The sequence below is a fragment of the Alternaria ethzedia genome (assembly GCF_023757985.1).
Source record: "Alternaria ethzedia strain BMP 0044 chromosome Unknown scaffold_28, whole genome shotgun sequence".
Classification (NCBI taxonomy): domain Eukaryota; kingdom Fungi; phylum Ascomycota; class Dothideomycetes; order Pleosporales; family Pleosporaceae; genus Alternaria; species Alternaria ethzedia.
In genome coordinates this window covers 273,974-292,818 of record NW_026056221.1, presented here as the reverse complement: position 1 = coordinate 292,818, position 18,845 = coordinate 273,974, and the positions used below count along the sequence as shown (strand labels likewise).

The window sequence follows — 18,845 nt, the reverse complement described above, 5'->3', positions numbered from 1 at the left end:
TCACAACAGTGGAGCTCGGAAGACGGGAAAGAGGCCATGTCAAGTGAAGGTGAAGTCGAGAGCGCAAAGAGTCTTGGCGTAGTAGCTTGAGATAAATTCTCTACTTTCTGCTCTCTGTTCTCTCAGTAGCACAGTCTTTCCTCGAAACTACCCCCCAATCCAATATCTCACGCGACAAGATCCAACATGTCTTCTCCCATCATCCAGCAAGAGGCGTTCAAAGCAAGCATTCTGTGTACGTTTCATGTAAGTATCACTCATTTATACGTGACTGACTCGCCCACAGCCCATGTCCGCGCCATCCACGGTCCAAAATACCCTAGGGGCACTGTATTCGACGTCGTTACCGGATGGGATGGTGAAGAATCTTTGCCCTTCGCCTGCTACGTCGTCGTTTACCCTGAGACCAAACCCTTCAAGGCAGGCGAAGCCGTGTCCGCCAATTGGTCCCCAATTATGGCATCGGATCCTGCGGACACCGTGATCGAAGCCTACCAGCATGTCCTCAACGAACTGCGGATTAAGATGAATAGAGTCATGGGCAAGTGAGAAAGTAAGGATCATTATCACAACTGTGTGCTGACGAAATTCAGTTGAGGCATACATGAAGAAAGCTAGCAAGTGATTCGCGAGAGACTTGCCGACACTACCTAGGTAGACTGACCTCTTGGACCTATCAACGGGAGGGATGGAGTGTCCGGTTTGCTCATCAGCAGTCATGCAAAGCTAGGGGACAGTTTTAGCTTGGCGTATACATGATATTTGCATCAAAGTGAAGGTGAAGGTGGAATTGGAAGACGCCCCTTGGCGCATAAATAGCTATCACAGATCCATTTTCTGCTTTCCACTACCTCCCTCTCACACTCAACTCCAAAAACCCACCCACGCCAGCGAAAATGGGAGACTACAGTCAAGTGATGCACGAAGAGGCGCTTGTAGCGCGCATTCTATGTCCGTCAAAACAAACCTCACGTTGCTCTACCACACAGCTAACCTATCTCAAAGCCCAGGCCCGCGCTATCTACGGCCCCAAGTACCCCCATGGATCCACCTTCGATGTCATCTACAGCGGCGATATATTAGCAGGCAATGACCTTGTCGCATGGCTCATCGTTTACCCGATGCCAGACAATGCTGCCTTCAAGACTGGAAAAGTCGTATCGAACGAATGGACTCCAGTTCTAAAGTCGCGGCGGATATCCAAAAAAGGCACTGGCTCCACCCTTCAGCGAGAATACCAAGAGCTTCTGGGGAAGCTGCGTATCATGATGGTCGAGACTATGGTGTCCATGGGTAAGGAGAAGAATGCGATGATTTTAGGGAAATGTTCGCTGACAGACGGCAGAGAAAGTAGAGGAGACAGAGAAGCTAAAGAAGGACGACATCAGCACTGATAAGTAATCAGTGCTGAATCCAGCGGCTTGCGGCCAAACTGCCAGTCGACTGATAGAAGGATGCATGCATTGAGTCTCTTGACCGGCGATCATAGATAGTAAGGAAACGGATTACCGCCCCGGCAGACCCGAAGTCGGTATGGTCAAAATGGAAGTGAAAGGTGATATGTATGTCAGCGCTTCGGCATACATATTTCGCAATGCACCCTTTACTCTTAACTCTCTGCTTTCTCGCTCTGATTCTCTCATACTCCCACGCTGAGACCAAAGCCCTGCGCAACGGCAGCCAGAATGTTTCACAACTTCGAGAAGAACGGCGACCAAGATCAATCCGAAGAGACACTCAAAGCGGCATAGATATTGAGTCGTGCATGAATACTTTGGCTGGATATGGGCACTGGTGTCGCATTTCTGCGCACTTGTCGTTGCCAAATGTGGAATATCCGATTACCGGCGAAGAAGGTGGGCCTGGGATCGCGTCTTGTGCAGTACCATGGTACCTAGATAGACAAGAAACTTTTCGCGCAACATCCGAATCCTCAAACTCCTACTCCAACAACACATCACCACCAACACAACTCGTCCTTTTGAAAACATGGTGCTGCAAACGATACCCAGGGCCTGGGCCAATCCCGACTCCGCTATACGGGAGAAAGAGATGAAGGAACAGATCCTGTGTACGTAACTGCTACTTCCCATTCACACCGTACACTTTAATAACTTGCAATAAATATGTAGCGCAGGCCCGTGCCGTATGTTCTCAACATTTCCCATATGGCTCAGGTTTCGATGTCGTTCATAGCACGGCCGAAACTCACCTTATCGTTTATGCCCCGTTGGGCACGTATCCGGAAAAGGACTGGGAAATTGTTCTTTCGGTCGATAACAGTACGAGCATTTTGGGCGGTTTGGACACTCTCATGGTAGAACTTACAAAGCGGCTGGGTGACAAGATTGGTAAGCACGGTGGCCGAAGACGAAAAGTGCAAGAACTAACTGAGCGGTCTTGTTACAGAGCAGAAGAGAAAGGGTCGTGGTCAAGTACCTGCGGAGGTTCGGGAGCGCCGCGAGGACAGAGAGGCTAGAGAGGCTAGAGAGGCTGAGAACGAGCGAAGACTTCTCTAACTTATTTGATGGCGGAATCTTAATGTGGAAGGCGAATTTGCTTGTTGAGCCTTTGTCACTGTCGCAATTGTGTATAGGCTTGGCGTAGGAATTGAGAAATCGGAGGCGAAGGTGTGACCTCGGGAACTCAGCATCGCGCCTTACCGATGCAGTAGATAAGAAACTTTCGCGCAACTGCCCCCAATCTTCTACCACCCACAACCGCGAATCAACTGAGCTTCCAACAAGTAAGCTTCGCAACACGAATCCTCGCCAGTCTAGTCATTATGGCTATGTCCAAGTACGAGACAATCATGTGGGAGAAAGAGATGAAAGAACAGATTCTGGGTAAGCATACCCTACATGACCCATCTCACGCTATTGAAGCTGGCTCATTTTTGCCTTACAGTGCACGCCCGCGCAATCTTCGTCGAAAAATACCCTCGCGGTTCAGTCTTCGACGCGATCCATGGCATTACCCACGAAATTGAGGAGACGGAGAGCTTTGCAGGAGGGGCTTACTACAATACTCATCTTGTCGTCTACAAAGATCCAGGTACGACAGAGAAGTATAAACTTGTTATCTCTGTCCTTGATAGACAGAATGTGGCAGAAGGCTTGGAGTATCTTTTGAAAGAGCTCAGGCGCCGCGTGGGCTTGGAGATTCGTAAGTCGCACAGCCTACACATCTAGAAACAAGTGCTGACTGCCTCCTCTATTGCAGATCTCGACCGTGAGCATAAGGAGAAAGAGTAAATGGTGAGGCTTGGCCAAGACTTGGAGGAGTTTCGTGAACGATGCGTACCCGGTCGCTAGATATCAATGCAACCATCAACAGAAGCCTGCCATTTCATGATTCTTTCCAGACCTCGAGCACCGAAAGTCCTTTTGATGAGTTTCGGCTCTTTCCAGATGGGGTTAGCCAGGTAGTTTGGGTCACAAGTTAAGAGGTGAAGGTGAGTCGCACTCTTCGCAGCTGATGAGAAACCTCTCAGCGCGACAACTACAACCCTTCTACCACCTACTTTCCGAAACATGACAACTTCACGTCACTCACAAGTTCAATATTCTTGTCACCATGGCTATGTCCAAGTACGAAACCGTCATCTGGGAAGACAAGATGAAAGACGCCATCAAGTGTGAGTACAACTGGGCTACTATTGTTTCACTGATTACTGACTCAAGACTCGCTGATAGCTCTTGGCCGTGCGATATACGGGGACAGCCTCGAGAGTGACTGCGTAGTTATTTCCTACAAGCAAAGAAATTTCGCGCCTGGACCTGCCAAATACAGGTCTGCCCTGATCACGTACGACGCACCGGACGACAACTTCTGGAGGGTTGTGCACTGGGGAGAGTCATCAAAATCTTCTGTCGGTGCGAGCTTGGAGGCACTTCTGGAAGAGTTGCGTGAGCTGATGGAAGCACATATAAGTGAGTCTCCTACCACGCTCACTGAACAAGCTTTCTGTACTTTAATGCTGACTTGAGATACCTGTAGTCGGCAGGAAAGGGTGTCCACATTGAAGCTATCCACATTCCCGGCGCAGTCATTGCGGCATTCGCCTAGTTTACGGCCGACAGATGTAAAATTGGGCTTTAGCGAGCCAGAAAGGCGTGGCCGGTAGCATACAACACGTGGTTTCTACCACATGCTTGGACCAAGATAGTTTCCAAGGTTTGCTTGCGCTCATAGATAGCAATGCAATTCATCAACTATATCTTGCCATCGTGCGGACTACTTCACTTCCTACGCTCCTACTCTTAACATACCGAGCCACATGTCAGCGTCCGCCTGGGAAAAGCCTGAAAATTTGCGCAGCGACTGTTTGCTCTCTCCGTTCTGGGTTAGCTCACAACAAGAGCGGTAGGTGCGAGTGAGTCGCGCTTTGCAATTGATAAGAAACTTTTCGCGCGACATTGACCTCAGTTCTTCTACCTCCCACTTCTGCAATACCTGCATTCGGGACCGCCATCACCAGGGCAAGAAACAAACACGTCGCCGCAGCTATGTCTAAGTACGAGACCATCATGTTGGAAGAAAAGATGAAAGAGGTGATCATCGGTACTTGTCTTCCCGCCTTCCACATCCAAGATCCTCGATTCTGACGTGTTATTCAATGTCAGATCAAGCCACCGTTCTCTATGCTGAGGAGGTCAGGAAGTCGGATTTCCCCCTTCGCGTCGTCATCGCCAAAGAAAACAACCCTGAAGCTGTAGAAGACTACCTCTTCGACGTGGCGTACACTGCGCATGTCGTCGTCAACGTTACTGGCGTCAGCTCCGAATGGCTTCCTCTTGTCTCTACTCAGAGGAAGCAGTCTGTACATGCCGGCTTGGAGACTCTATTGGATATGTTGCAGGAAATGATGGCTTTTGTGTTAGGTAAGTCTGGCCCAGTTACTCGACTTCACAGCGCTGACGTAACATTCTACACGTGTAGACACTAAGCCGCAGCCGACCGACAAGGAGCCGTACAATACGACAAAAGATCCGTTCCATTCCTACTTCGGTTTTGGAAACAATTTCTCCTGAATGACGTTCGAGGCGACTGTCGAACTGAAGGGCGTTGGGGGGTTCAATTCCAGACGAACACTGCTTGAGTAACCTGAGTGCCGGCAAGCATACCAATCAAGAATACTATGTCAAAAACCATTCCGCCTCCCATCCTCATAGTGCGCTGATCGACAGCCTTGACTACTACCATGTTCACCTCAACGCCCACTACAGCAGATCATCCTCATCAACGCTTTCCCCCCTCCTCCCCGCCAGCCAAACCCTCCCACTCTCATACGCCCCCAGATATAACCCCGCGCCGATAAACGTCCAAACACCCCTCAGTGCACCACCTCTCCACAGCCCCTTAAACCCCTTCTCCTCTACAATCTCTTTGCCCACCGCCCAACTGCTCTTCCTTCCTTTCGACTGCGAGGGCGAAGACTTTATCGGATTAAGAGAATCCGCCGCGTCCTTCGCCGCATTCTTGACCGTGTCTTTAGGGGACGAAGCAGACTTGCCCAACGCATCAACCAACCCCTTCCCTCCCCCATTCCCCTTCCCTCCCCCATTCCCCTTCCCCTTCCCACCACCCCCACCACCCCCACCCCCAGCATCCGCCGCAGCAAGCATAACCCTCGTCTTAACAACATCCACCGGCGTCGTCAGCACCGCACTAACCGCCCCCGCACTCCCCGCGCTCAACGCCGTAATCCAGCCCATTTCAAATATGCCGCCCTTGGTTAGTCCCTTTTCATCTCTGTACTTCTTAATCCCCTCTTTGAGCCTCTCGAACATAGGGAACTGCATCGCGGTAAACGGTAAATTGCGGCCTGCGAGGGCGGTGTAGCCGCGCCAGAGGGCGAGAGGGTTGGATTGGAATTTAGCTGGACGGGGAGGGGTGGATGTTAGTTTGGAGTGTGGAGGATGGGTGTGGGTGGTTGGGTGGTGGATAGGGGGTAGGGGATAGGGGATAGGGTACGGGGGACTTACCCAGCGTCTGTAACGTAGCATTCTGCGATTGAGAAGTCGACGACACCATCTGCGCATTTTGCTTTATAACTTCTGCGGGGGTGAGGATGGCGCAGGAAACTAGTTCTGCCAAGGAAGAGGCGGAGGCGTGGACGAAGGCTATGGGGAGGATGGCTTCGTTTCTGGTATTCGTGTTCAGACGTGTAAATAGCGATTTTGTGTGTTCGTAGGTTGTGAAGAACGCTCCTGCTGATGGGGTGGTTAGCATGTATACTTTCCCCCCTAGTATCTAACTCTCCTCTTATCTCGCGTAAGCCTTCTTCCTGTCCAAACGACATCTTATCATCCACCTCTTCACCCATCAAACCTCTCCCTGACAACCATGCCATCCCCTTCTCTTTCCCCCATCCCAACAAGCTCTCTCACTCATCCCACGCATCCCTGCTCTTTTCCTCTTTTCCTCTTCTCCTCTAAAACCCCGTTCAGAAATCTCTACTTACAGCTCGGCAACGTAGCAACAATCACACTCCCAATCCCCTGATACACACCACGGAACAACTTCGGATCCACTTTCCCCGTCCGCGTATCCGTGTAGAGTTTAGCATATTCCGGGCTTTGGATGCGCGTTTTTATTGTGTCGAGCGGGTAGACGAGGAGGTCTACTGTAAAGGCTGCTATTGCGCCGGCCTTTTGTTGTGGTGACGTTAGTCCGAGGTTCTCTTGAACAGGTTCTTCGTTGTTTGGAGGTTTGGGTGGTGGTGTGTTTATTCGGTTTCCATCTCTTTCTCGTTCTCAATTAATGAGCATGGAGAAAGACGCGCATGTCGGTCGCACGCATACACGCAGCTGCCAAAAGCCCGCGTCGTCCAAGCCATCCAAAAATCAACAACACACCAGAGATTGAAACTCACAATCAAAATATCAGAACTAGTATTCCCCGCCATTTGCAAAGAGAAAAAGAACACGTCAAGCTGCAGATATATGAAGATCAGATGTTTTCGCCAGGATAATTTCGGGAGCCTCGTAATCGATCTTCAGGTACATACAGGGTCCGATAAAACCTCATGCATTACGTCACCGATGATCCGCCGACACGAATTCGCAGCTAACGGGCATACACGACTTCACGTGCCGAAAACAACAAGAAGATCTGTGTCATGATAGTTGATATTTGTAATGTATCTAGATTGTTTTGTGTACTGTTTCCTTCATCTAATCTCACCATTTCCATCCCCGTCATGCCGTACCTGCACCTGCTGCGGCATTCCCTCCGCTAGCAGCAACCCACGATATCAAAGAAAGAAGGGGTATATAAACCTAATCCCACCCAGGATCTCATCCGTCGTACATGATCCCAACCCCGCATTTCCCCCATTCCCTAAACGCCATGTAAAACCACTTTTCGTAAAGACATATCCATCGTAGATCGAACCTGCGATCATTTCCATTTCCATTTCCATTTCCATCATAAAAACGCAAAGAAAAAAGAGAAGGGGATACTACCACCACAAACACTAGAGCTTCGTATCCTGCCTATTAGAGTCACTCAGCCTGCGGAAGGGCCCTTGCATCGTGGCACTAGGACCCGGCCTAGCACTACCCGCACGTGTAGCGTTACTCCCGGCGCTCGCACTTGCGCCTGCGCCTGCGGTACCTGGTGTTCTGGAAGTGGCGGTAGCGTTGGAGCGCTGTTGGAGTGTCGCACTGACTACCCATTGCAGGTGCATGCGCATGTTGCTGATTGCGGCGTTGACGTGCAGCATTTCGTCTTTGGAGCGTTGGCTCTCGTTGATGATCATCATGTTGGTGCGGCCGTCGAGGTCGGTGAGCGCGTTGGAGATGCGGGATACTTCTTCGCGGAGGGAGTCGTGCAGCGTGAGGAGGTGGTGGACTTGGGAGTCGAAAGGAGGTTGGGCGGAGTTGTTGCTGTCGTTTCCGCCTGGTGGGACGGGTGGAAATGAAGCGGGTGGGAGGCGGAAGTCTGGAGTCGGTGCTTGAGGGTCGGTGTCGTTGGGGTCCAGGGGATCGGTAACAGGGAAGGAGGCGTCGTTTCCGTTGGCTGGATACAGGTAGTTCGTGATGTTGGTGAGACCGTCTTCGAGGATGCCGACTTTCCTAGTCAGGGGCTCCATTCGCGCCTCGGTTCTTTCGATGCGGGCTTGCTGTTCGCGGAAGTGGGGCGCCATGGTTGCCATTGCGCAGGTTGGTTCGTGGAGTACGACGTCGGCACGCTCGGCTTGGAACTTGCATCCGACGATGGTGCCCTGGCATGATATGACATGTTTCGGGCAGTCGTTGTTGATGTGAGGCTTGAGGTCTAGCCGCAGTATCTCAGCCGAGCAGAGCGTGCAGGTGGTCAAGCGGTTAGCACAGAGGCTGCGCTGGTGCTCTTCGAGGTCCTTCTTGAGGAGCGAAGCGTGACAGTCCTCGCAACTGACGGTGTAGTGCAAGCAGCCCTTGTGGAAGTCCTTCTGTGATATCTGCAAGCGACAGTCTGCGGCAGAGCATTCGACAGGCGTGTATTCGCAGTACAGCATGACGTGGTCGTTGACGTTGACGCGTTGGGCGACCCAGTTGCAGCCTGCCTTGGTGTTCGGGCACTTGACGACAAGCTCATCCAGCATCGTCTCGATAATCTTAGGCACCGGGCGAATGTCACCGTCGCTTTCAACAGCGTGCCGGCACGTGGGACATGTCCTCTTATGCTGTGGTGCCCATGCGTGATCGAGACACTCGCGGCAGAAGTAGTGGTCGCAGGAGAGCTGGACGGGCTTATCGAAGGGGGCGTGGCAGATGAGGCAGGTGAGGTTGCTGTCGGGCGTGGAGACGTATTCGAGGTTGGCGAACTCGGGGGGTACTTTGACGATTCGGCTGTGACGGCGCTTCGTTGAGGGTGAGTTTGAGACGCGGACGGCCAAGGGCGAGGGGCTGCTGGGAGGGCCGCCGACGGGCATTCCACCATGCTGCTCTTCGGCCCAGCCAGTCCAGTTGGCGTTGCTGGAGGAGCGCGACGAGCGTGAAGACCGGCGGTCGTTCGGGGGTGGGATGGGGCTTGGCGACGACATGCTGGGGGAGTTGGTGTGGTGGGTTGGCGAGAGTTGGCGACGGATAGACGCTTATGAAAGAGAATCGCGTTCACTCGCGTCGGGGCAGGTGCAGTCGGCGGTGAGATGCGCTGTCTCGGGTCTCCTCTTGAGCGTCGATCGAGGTGGCTGTGGGGGGTTTGTTGGTCGGATGGTCGCCCTGCCAGTCATCCACGGGGGGCTGCAGAGCGCCAGGAGCAAAGACTATGTCGGGCGGTCAGGATGGCACATTCTCCCGAAGCAGAAGGGAGCATGCCGTGGCTTGGTGGTTGCGCGACAGAGCGACATGGTGCTGCCCTGGCCACTCCCCACCAATGAACCCCCAGCCGCCCAGCCACGGCATAGTGGGCCTGTCGTCAGCGGTCCGCTCCTGGAGTGCAGCAGCCTTGCCATCTCCACTGGCGCTTTAGCTGCAACGTTGACTGTATCTGTTTCGCATTGCCTGTACATAGTCGCGCATCGCGTATAATCTATTCCCCGTGCCTTCCTCAATCGCCTCGTTCGCGCGTACCATCTCCGGCGCATTGGGTCCCCGTACCACTCACTACACCACCGCCTGCAACCAACCTTCACCCACCACAGCCACCATGGCAACCAACCCCCCACAGCTCTTCCTCCTCGCCGACCACATCAAGCTCTCCCTACTCGAGCGCCAACGCGCCCTCTCCCTCAACCTCCCCTCCAACAGCCAAGATGGCCAGATCTCGCGCTCGCTGGAGCAATTGCGCTCCGGCATCGAGTCGCTGGAGTCGCAAGTCCAAGACACGTCGGACGAGTGAGCCCACCCGACATCTCTCTACACAGGAACATGGTTTACTAACGTATCCTCAGATCAATAACATCACAACTCCCCCGCCTCCGCACCCAACTCGCAGAACTTACCGCCCAATTCACACCCACCACCACCAAAGCCACCTCCAACACACCAACATCACCAACCCTAACCTCCCCCAACAACCCCTCCCTAACCTCCGACTTCGCCGCCGCCCAATCAAAGAAACCCGCTCCCACGCGCCAAACCTCAAAATCCGTCCGCTTCTCAGACAACACCTCCGATGAATCCGACGACCCAAACCGCTCCTCCCTATTCCCCTACCGCGACGACCCCTCAGATTCCACCCCGGACCAGTCCTCTTTGGATAACGAGCAAATCCACCAATACCACAGCCGCGTCATCGCAGACCAAGACAGCCAACTCGATTCGCTCGGCGCCTCAATCGGGCGGCAGCGCGAACTCAGCATGCAGATAGGGGATGAGCTCGACGGGCAGGTCATGTTGCTGGATGATGTGGAGGAAGGGGTGGATCGGCATGCGGCGCAGTTTGTGAGGGCGAGGGGAAGGTTGGATCGGTTTAGTAGAAAGGCACGGGAGAATTGGAGTTTGACTGTTATTGTGGTGTTGATTATTATTTTGGTGTTGTTGATTGTTATTACGAAATGAGAGGGTGCGGGAGGGCGTTATGTTTGGGTTAGATGGATGGCGTTTCTGGGTGGAATTGATTGGGATGGTATACTCAGACAGAGGGTTGTCAGTCCCATGTTGCATTAAGAATGAGACATCTTATCCACTTCTCACTTTTGATCATTGCTATGACTACCGCTACAGCATACATATACTCCCACCAACACATAACCCCTACTTCAGAAGCTTTGTCATCCCCAATCCGAGACCAGACCAAGCTGCGTTCCCCGCAACCACCCACGCCCAAACGCCGCGCCATGATGCAAAAGAAGAAAAGATAGAAAAAGGCTAGTAGTGATGCTTATAAAGCTCGAAGGGTATCGCTGTATTTTGATATGCAAAGGGACAAGAACTTTTTTGCAGTCTTGTGGTTTGGTGTGGGAATCTTCTTCCATCCCATGGTTTGAACATTGTGGTGGCGCTTCTTGCCTCATGGCAAGCCGATCGCTTTTTTCGACTTGTCGTATACGACGTATGTGATTGAGACGGCAGGAACGACCTTGAGGAGGTTGGGCGTGAGACCCTTGAATAGCCCTCTTACACCTTCGCCCGCGATAGTTTGTCTCGTGACATCCATAATGCCCGTGTACGTCCGGGGATGGAGTACAGTACCTTGACTCTGCAGTCGTGTTCGCAGGAGGTTGAGTGGGTAAACAGCACTAGCTCCGAACGCGCCGGAGAAACCACCAATGGCTGCTGTCATGAAGCCACCTGGTTCGGCATCTTGCTCGTGGCATCCGAGTCGCTTCGCGTTGCGACGCGCGACGTAGCGTTTGAGGTATTCGAATGTGCCTAGATCGAGGGCTGCGTAGGGGAAGATGCCGACAATGCCCATGGGTAGACCGCGGTAGTATGCGGGTATGCCACCGGCATTCCACATCTTCTTTGCTGTGGCCCAGATCAGTCGGTTGCCGTGTAAGCCACCAGAGACGGTCTCGCATTGCATGCGACTGGGTTGGATTAGCGCGAGTTGAACGGATATCTTGACTCTACTCACAACTTCAGGGTATCGATGGGGTAGACGGCGAATTGTGAGACCATGCCTGAGGAATGTCAGCACTGGTCCGATTACATCATCCTGAGAACTCACCTGCTAGACCACCAGCGACAAACTTCGACCATGAGTGTATTATGGCGGGGTCATTGTGTCCTTCTATCTTAGCGAAGACGCGTTTCGCAGCCTGCGCGAGTTAGGGGAAGCGGTTGGTTTATTTGACTATACTTGCCTCGTAAGAGCCGAATTTGATGGCCGATTCCGGCATCACTTTGACGACGTTCAAGCCGTTTCCTATGGCAAACGTCAACTCCAGTCATCAGAAAGCAGTAACAGATACTCACCAGCGTACAAACTGCGCATACCGCCAGCCTGCCAGAGCTCCTTGGTGGCGGTCGCAAGTGGCCTCCAAGCATTCATGGCAGCTTTGACAATGTTGCCATGCTTGGCGGCAACGACAGCTTCTTCCGCAACATTGGTCTGGGCGATGAGGTAGACTTTCAAACGATCGAGCGGAGCAGTGGAGGTGCGAGAAACAATGCCTGCAACGCCTCCCGCCACGAAATAGCCTGGATTGGGAACACAAGCAATCAGCATGGTTCCTAAGCTCTCTATAAGTCCTGCCCGTATCTCTTCGAGAGGAGCGCTGCTCGTCTCGTGTGCAGACCGTGGCGGGAGGGTACCTTGGTAGGCAAGTGTCGAAGTAGATGAAGCCATGTCGAGCGGCGCGCTGGGCTCTGGCGGAAGGGGATTGTAGGGCGGTGTGTGCGCTACAATGAAAAGGGAACCAAAGAAAAAACGAAGAAAACGCTGTGTAGTACCTAGGCCTTGGATTGTGTCGTCACTAATGGCAACGTCGCCTTCCTGGTTTACTTTCATGGTGGCGGAAAAGTACGACATTACGGCGCCGAGGGATGGTGCGCTGACCGGAATGAATAGAAGAAAGTCCCTAATCATAGTCAGTAAGATTCACGAAAGTCCTCAATGCAACACCCATGCAACACATCTCGAGATCTTGTCGCGGTTTTAGGCCAAACGACAATGGTCTCAGTCGGTTTGCGCTTCCACCGTGTGAGATGCCACTCCAATTCCACCCGTTGTGACGACCGCAAACTGACTGGGTACATACCGCCATTCTTCAAAACTGATGGTCCCATCATTGTTGGTGTCCACTTCTGTAAAGAACTTGTCGAGATTACTGTTGGGCACTGTGAGGCCGGCCGTTCGCAAAGCTGAGCGCAGCTCGTCCTTGGAGATCTTGCCGTCGTGGTTGTAGTCGATGGTCTGGAACAGGTGCTGAAGCTCCTTTTCGGTTTCGTGTACGAATTTGCGGAATTCTGGAATCGCGTCAGTATACGTGTAATTCGGGTAGAGAGAACGTACCCACCTTGGTATGTGATCCTTCCATTCCCATCGGTATCTACAGCCTGCATCACCTCGTCCAGGAGCTGGTCCGCATTTTTCAAGGCTACAATGTCGGGTTAGCGGCCTGAAGTCTGCGCGCAACATGCTCCCTTACGATGATCCAGCTTCCGCAGCCCCTTTTTGAGGCCTGCGAGGTCAAGATGGCCCTGTTTGCGCGTGTCGAGAGTTGCCCATAGTTCGTCCACCCTGCCGTCGGCAACGCTTGCGCTCTGTGTGTCCATTGTCGTCCTGCTATCTCCGGTCTATCATGGCTGAGGGTCGCGACACACACGGGAGGGCGACTATCGGCACCGGGCGAGGTGAATTGCGAGAGGAATGGCTGGCTGGGAGGGACACGGGCTCGTATAGGCTTCGACGTGGGGTATGAGGTCAGTCTCAAAGCTTGGAGAGGGCGGCTGAAAGAGGCTAGCTTCCCATGCCGCAACACCGAGGGAAGCCACGACAGGAGCCTAACATTCGCTCGCATCTGATTGGACACCGCGTCTGAACCCCGACACCCCCTTCTACGCTTCACATCGCGCACTCACTTCATATCGATCATCATCCGATAATGCGTTGAGAGATTCGTTTTCTGTCGCCGTGTACCCGGCCTACTGGTTCACTGGCGTCCGTACTATCAAACTATCATCAGCCTGACGAAATCGCGTTCACTGTTGAGAAGACATCCGACAGGGTTATCGCACCACTCGAAGGGCATACGACTCCATCAAACAGTCGCTTGAGCAAATCAGTAATTTCAGCTTCACAGTATAATTTCTTGTATCGCGGTCGCCGTCATGTCGTCTAGTTACTGGGAGTCAACCCAGCGGAAGTTCTGGACTTTCACAAAGCAAGAGCTGGCACTTGAACGAAAGAGAATGGAAGATGCAGAGAGGAACTTGGTCAACCTATATCCTTTACCAGATCGGCGGCATCTGAGCATTTACTTTTCGCATCGTCAGTAACGTGACCTGGTGATTCGGGTTCATGCTGACATTTATTAGAATTGTCTAAAATGGCAAGACCACTGGGAATTCGACAGCAAGCTCTGGCTACTGCTCAGGTATACGTCCGACGCTTCTACGCCAAGGTGGAAATCCGAAGGACAAACCCAGCGCTCGTGCTGGCAACGGCGTTGTACCTAGCGTGTAAGATGGAGGAATGCCCGCAGCACATCAGAATGGTACTGGCAGAAGCACGGCATTGCTGGGGTAAGTCATCACATGCACATCAACCAAACAATCCTAACAGGTTCCAGACACATCCTTCAACGACGTCTCTAAGATTGGCGAGTGCGAATTCACGCTCATCTCCGAGATGAACTCGCAACTAATTCTCCACCACCCATACCGCAGCCTTGCGGAACTGCAGACCCAGTTCCAACTGACGCAAGAAGAGAATGCTTTAGCATGGTCCATCATAAACGATCACTATCTCACAGATCTTCCGCTTCTTCACGCACCACATGTCATCGCCATCACAGCGATGTTCTTGGCGGTCGTTCTGAAGCCCATCGGCTCGCAAGTCAATGCGGCGGGGATGAACAACGCCCTCCAGACGCTGGGCAATGCACGCGGTGGGCAAGGCATGCAGGCGAGAATACAGAAACTTGTCGACTGGCTTGCTGAGAGCAGTGTGGATATCGAGGCTGTTGTTGAGTGCACGCAGGAGCTGATATCATTGTATGAAGTCTGGGAGACGTATACCGATAAGACGTGCAAAGACCAGATTGCGAAGTTTGTCAAGGCAAGGGGTTTGGACAAGTAGATTTTGGCTTGGCTCGAAGGGGTATCTGTGGAGATTGATGAGTGGGGTTTGAGTATTGGCAGCTCGACGGTATTATGAGCAGTGTATGAATCCCGTACAGCCAACAAGCTCAACACACGCGTGCAGGTCTATTTTTTATTTGTAGCTTTCCGCAGGATAAACTTGACATGTTTAATTCTTTCAACACTAATGAAGACTTTGCTTTACTTGCTCACATATATTATTCAGCTCTACGTCCAACGTAACAGGTGACGCGTTTAGCTCTTTCTCGAGTACGCAAACATTCGACCGTTGTGTTTCCGACGACCTGGTGCCAGACGAAACGGCTTCGCGGACATGCATTGCTTGTCAATCACAGCGGCCATGCGCCACCCGCCGCAGCATAGGGCTTCCCCAGGTATCACTCCGCTGTGCCACCACGAGCTGCGGCCACCCTGTCGGCGAGCTTATCGGGGTGGTCAGCACTTTAAGCAGTAAGCAGCCTCACAGTAGGATTTTTCATCGACATCACTTATGCATCCAATACATGCACTTCGCCTGCTTTCATATAAATTAATACGCTCGCGTCGAGTTGCGCATTTCACAGGGTAGAGAGACGATCAAATGAGCGTGTTTCGAGCTGAAGTGGCTCTTCATGCGAGAAAGCTTGGCCCGTCGCAGAAATGTTTGCGAGTGATGGACGTCACGGCACTTCACGATGGTCAGGTCAGGGTCCGATGGAGAGGTCGCGATGCCCGTCATGGAGTACCCATAACACGACCGTCACGACGACATGACACCAAGATGGAGTGACGACAGCCTGCCTAAGGCCGTCGATCACTGGACAGGCCGTCGAGCGTCCGGGCCGGGCAGAACGAAGACATTGCGCTATTTTGGTCTCAGCTAGTGGCGGCGTCCCATTGGCCAGGGCGCGGTATCCCAGCCGTCGGGACGTCACACGAGATGAAGCCCGGGCGTGTTCGGAAACACTGACGGGTGGAAAACGTCTCGCATGGCCGTCGGCGTTTAGACGCTGGCATCGGAGGTGCAACGGCGTGGACCAGAGGCAGATGTTCGCATGGTGTCGCGCTGGTCAGCAGGTGGTCGTGGTCTCAACAGATTCATGGACAGGCGGGTGCTTGAGCTGGCATTCCAGAACATGGGCAGTGCGTCGTAATGGTAGGGATTGGCAGGCGCCGTCGGCAGGGACTCGGCGGCCACGAGCGAATCCTGGCATGGGCTCAACCACGGTGTCAAGCTGCTGCTGGCCGTCGCAGGCACAGGTGCGTTAGCGTTCAGTCGTCGGCAAGGGCGGCCGCATCGCAAGTGCAAGTCCCGGAGGCTTCTGGAGGGCGGCCTCGAGGGGACAGGCGGTGGTGGCAGTGGCTCGGATGGGCAGGCTGCATTCCCCTGGCGACGGCGGTAGAGGTGCGGAAGAAGCGGTCAGGGCGCAGAAGACGGTGGGTGGTCACTTGCCAGCCAGCTCACAGCCTCGCTGGGCTGGCAGCTCCTAGCGTCATGTGTCGCATAAGGGCTGTTTGACGATGCGCCGCCGCCCGGGATTTACTTTTGCGCGCATCCTCATCTGAGTTTATCTCAAGTCTATCGATTAGGTGGACTAGGAGTGCGCGATAGGCGTGGCCGACTATTGAACCAAGCTGCCTCGATGCTCGAGGCAGGAGGGATGAGGGCGCTGGCCCGGGAGGCGATCCGTCTGCGCACACCTGGCGGCGTCTCTGACCTCGCAGCGCAGAAGCGTGCACAGGGCGCTAACGGCTAATCCCTGCGGCGCTAGAGCGCTTCGAGTCCAAGGGGGCGCTGGAGTGGCGAACTAGCAGGGCTGCGAGCCAATCAGGCGGGCCTCGCACTAAAATCGAGGCACTCGGACACCACACATCTCGTTTGACCCAGCCTGTTCATCTCCAGCCCTTTCGCTCCTCCTGCTCCTCGCACTTCTGCACCGCATCTCTCACCACATCTTCTCAGCCTCGCATCGCAATACCCGTAGTTAATAACTAAAACCACCCGCATCCATCTCGCACACCGCAGCTGCATCTTGCACCACCGCTACCCGCCGCTTTCCGAGCTATACCCCTTTGTTTCGCCTTTGTTGTGGTCGCGCTGCCTGGCTTACAACACAACCCCTCCCCGCCCAACAGTCATCCCAACCAACACCACCACAAACCACCACCGCCAACATGTCGCAATTCTTCAACTACGGTGCCCAGCAGCACCACCCCCAGCACCTCAACGCCCACACCCACAACCACCACGGCGGCCGATCGCGGAGGGCGCCCCGGATCTCGGCCCAGCAGCACAACAAGCAGTTCCGCCAAGTCCGCACCCCCAAGGAGTTCAACGTCGAGCCCCCCACCCTCATCGCATACAAGCGCGACTTCGAGGCCGCCCGCTCATTCGACATCGAGGACGACGAGATGTTCTGCCCCTTCCACCTGCTCACTGAGGATGATGTAAGTCGCCAATATTTGCCACCCGCCCATGTCGTCGACTCCGCCTGAACTGGCGCTGACACTCGATGAACAGTTGCAATCCATCCACTCGTCCGGCTCAGACCGCTCGTCGCTATCGAGCGGCTCGCCTGAACAGTCGCCGCTTCAGCACCAGCTGCAGCCTACCCCCTCGTTTGTCCTGTCCTCGGCTCCCAACCCGTACACCCCCGTCGGATTCCAACAGAACAACTCGCAAACCAAGCTGCACCAGCCGCTAGCCCAGCGCACACGCAATGCCATCCCCATCGTCGACCCCTCGACACGCGCTGTTGCTAGCCCACCTCCCTCTGTCTCTCCCAACCGACAGATGCAGCAACAGTTCATGTCGCGACGCTGGTAAAGTCTTGCAGGCACGCGGCCGAGCGTCTTTATTCGGTCAACATTGCGGCGTCTGTGTTGCTAGGCTAGTGGCTACCTGGATCTAATCCTCTTCTTCTCGATATCCACCGGCTCTCCCTGTATAAATCACGATATCTTCTTCGACATCTTGGGTATACCACTTGAACGGGGCAACGGCGTTGCAATTATAGCGAAAAACACATCATTTCCGGATAGAGCGCTTTGGTCCTTGCTTTACAAGCGCTAACGCATTAACGGCGGTTTGCACATAACGGTGTTTCTGGGTCTCGCATTTCTGGCTATTCCTATTGGAAAAACTTGTTGGTTACAGAACGGTGTTTCTGTATCTTTGTTGCCCGGCTGCGTCTCGTCGACGTTGGCCATTACAAAGGGTAGATTTCCTATGTGCGGTTGGCTTATCTCTCTCTCTCGGGTTTCAAGCGGTCGGTATATACCATTTGTTGGGCGCCTATCTTGCGAAAGCGACGGTGTCTGAGCGTACATGTTGTGGGAGTCATCAATCGGTGGTGTTATCTTTTGGGTTCCTCTTCGCATTGTCACAAACCACTACTCTTTGTTTGGCAGTAGTTGTTTGTTGTACGGACGACGCTGGGATGATTCTACGCAGTCATTGGGCGCTGGAATTCGCTTTTCCGTCGGTGTTGCTCTCTCTCTTCTCTCTCTTCTCATCTTTTGGTCTTGTTTTTGCTTTTCCAACTGTACGAGGATTTATACGACGACAACAACACCCCCAAAGGAGTAGGCGTGGGTCGTGTGGTTTGCGATTGATCTTTCTTTCTTGGATGTCGTCTTTTTCCTTATTTTCGCTATCATGCGATAACTCTCTCTCTCCTTAGATGAGATGAGAGCTCTGTTCTCTCTCTTACCTTATATCTACACGCCTCGATGCTCCTAGGAGTTTTCGGGGGCAGTGACATATCCTAGGAATGGAATCTACGCAATCTTTGTTCAAATCATCATCATCCACTATTGTTGTATATCGTGAACTTTGACTTGAAGCACCTTTTCTTGAAATCGCTATCAGTATGGTACCGAGCATGTTCGCATAGTACCGAGCTGGATAACTCGAGATAAGATCGTTATCAACCCCGCACGCCAATGCCACGCCGCGGGCCCCAGCTCCCCTTCACACCCCGTCAGCTCAGCTCTTTCTCAGCGGTCCATTCAGGTACCAGGCTAGGCTCTTTCCCCCCCGGACTTCCGACTCGATGCTAGTCTGACTAAGATCACTGGATGCAGGCTAGTTTTCAAGGGGGGAAGCTATGCCGATTCGTAGCCCCGTAGTCTTGCTTGGGTGGCGTGAGTGATGCGGTGGTGCGG

The 18,845-nt window shown here is 53.4% G+C and overlaps 9 protein-coding genes across 9 annotated transcripts; 7 read left to right on the top strand and 2 right to left on the bottom strand.

Moving 5' to 3' along the window:
• Positions 1-186: 186 nt before the first annotated feature.
• Positions 187-549, top strand: J4E87_008705 (uncharacterized protein; the record flags this gene model as incomplete). The annotated part of the gene is made up of 2 exons (XM_049380290.1): positions 187-235; positions 287-549. 2 exons carry the CDS (start codon positions 187-189, stop codon positions 547-549), a joined length of 312 nt encoding a protein of 103 aa, XP_049230032.1.
• A 347-nt stretch (positions 550-896) lies between these two features.
• J4E87_008704 (uncharacterized protein) lies at positions 897-1,401 on the top strand (the record flags this gene model as incomplete). Its single annotated transcript, XM_049380289.1, has 2 exons — positions 897-1,293; positions 1,346-1,401. 2 exons carry the CDS (start codon positions 897-899, stop codon positions 1,399-1,401), a joined length of 453 nt encoding a protein of 150 aa, XP_049230031.1.
• A 2,175-nt stretch (positions 1,402-3,576) lies between these two features.
• J4E87_008703 (uncharacterized protein) lies at positions 3,577-3,988 on the top strand (the record flags this gene model as incomplete). The annotated part of the gene is made up of 2 exons (XM_049380288.1): positions 3,577-3,637; positions 3,684-3,988. 2 exons carry the CDS (start codon positions 3,577-3,579, stop codon positions 3,986-3,988), a joined length of 366 nt encoding a protein of 121 aa, XP_049230030.1.
• A 520-nt stretch (positions 3,989-4,508) lies between these two features.
• On the top strand, positions 4,509-5,033 carry J4E87_008702 (uncharacterized protein; the record flags this gene model as incomplete). Its single annotated transcript, XM_049380287.1, has 3 exons — positions 4,509-4,563; positions 4,626-4,883; positions 4,942-5,033. The coding sequence occupies 3 exons, from the start codon at positions 4,509-4,511 to the stop codon at positions 5,031-5,033; spliced, it is 405 nt and encodes a 134-aa protein (XP_049230029.1).
• Positions 5,034-7,480: 2,447 nt separating this feature from the next.
• Positions 7,481-9,031, bottom strand: J4E87_008701 (uncharacterized protein; the record flags this gene model as incomplete). Its single annotated transcript, XM_049380286.1, has 1 exon — positions 7,481-9,031. The coding sequence occupies one exon, from the start codon at positions 9,029-9,031 to the stop codon at positions 7,481-7,483; it is 1,551 nt and encodes a 516-aa protein (XP_049230028.1).
• Positions 9,032-9,636: 605 nt separating this feature from the next.
• Positions 9,637-10,490, top strand: J4E87_008700 (uncharacterized protein; the record flags this gene model as incomplete). The annotated part of the gene is made up of 2 exons (XM_049380285.1): positions 9,637-9,824; positions 9,881-10,490. 2 exons carry the CDS (start codon positions 9,637-9,639, stop codon positions 10,488-10,490), a joined length of 798 nt encoding a protein of 265 aa, XP_049230027.1.
• A 451-nt stretch (positions 10,491-10,941) lies between these two features.
• On the bottom strand, positions 10,942-13,151 carry J4E87_008699 (uncharacterized protein; the record flags this gene model as incomplete). Its single annotated transcript, XM_049380284.1, has 9 exons — positions 10,942-11,461; positions 11,509-11,554; positions 11,602-11,661; positions 11,734-11,799; positions 11,850-12,275; positions 12,327-12,454; positions 12,635-12,842; positions 12,893-12,973; positions 13,025-13,151. The coding sequence occupies 9 exons, from the start codon at positions 13,149-13,151 to the stop codon at positions 10,942-10,944; spliced, it is 1,662 nt and encodes a 553-aa protein (XP_049230026.1).
• Positions 13,152-13,706: 555 nt separating this feature from the next.
• On the top strand, positions 13,707-14,676 carry J4E87_008698 (uncharacterized protein; the record flags this gene model as incomplete). The annotated part of the gene is made up of 3 exons (XM_049380283.1): positions 13,707-13,866; positions 13,914-14,120; positions 14,168-14,676. 3 exons carry the CDS (start codon positions 13,707-13,709, stop codon positions 14,674-14,676), a joined length of 876 nt encoding a protein of 291 aa, XP_049230025.1.
• Positions 14,677-16,853: 2,177 nt separating this feature from the next.
• J4E87_008697 (uncharacterized protein) lies at positions 16,854-17,505 on the top strand (the record flags this gene model as incomplete). The annotated part of the gene is made up of 2 exons (XM_049380282.1): positions 16,854-17,126; positions 17,200-17,505. The coding sequence occupies 2 exons, from the start codon at positions 16,854-16,856 to the stop codon at positions 17,503-17,505; spliced, it is 579 nt and encodes a 192-aa protein (XP_049230024.1).
• Positions 17,506-18,845: the final 1,340 nt, after the last annotated feature.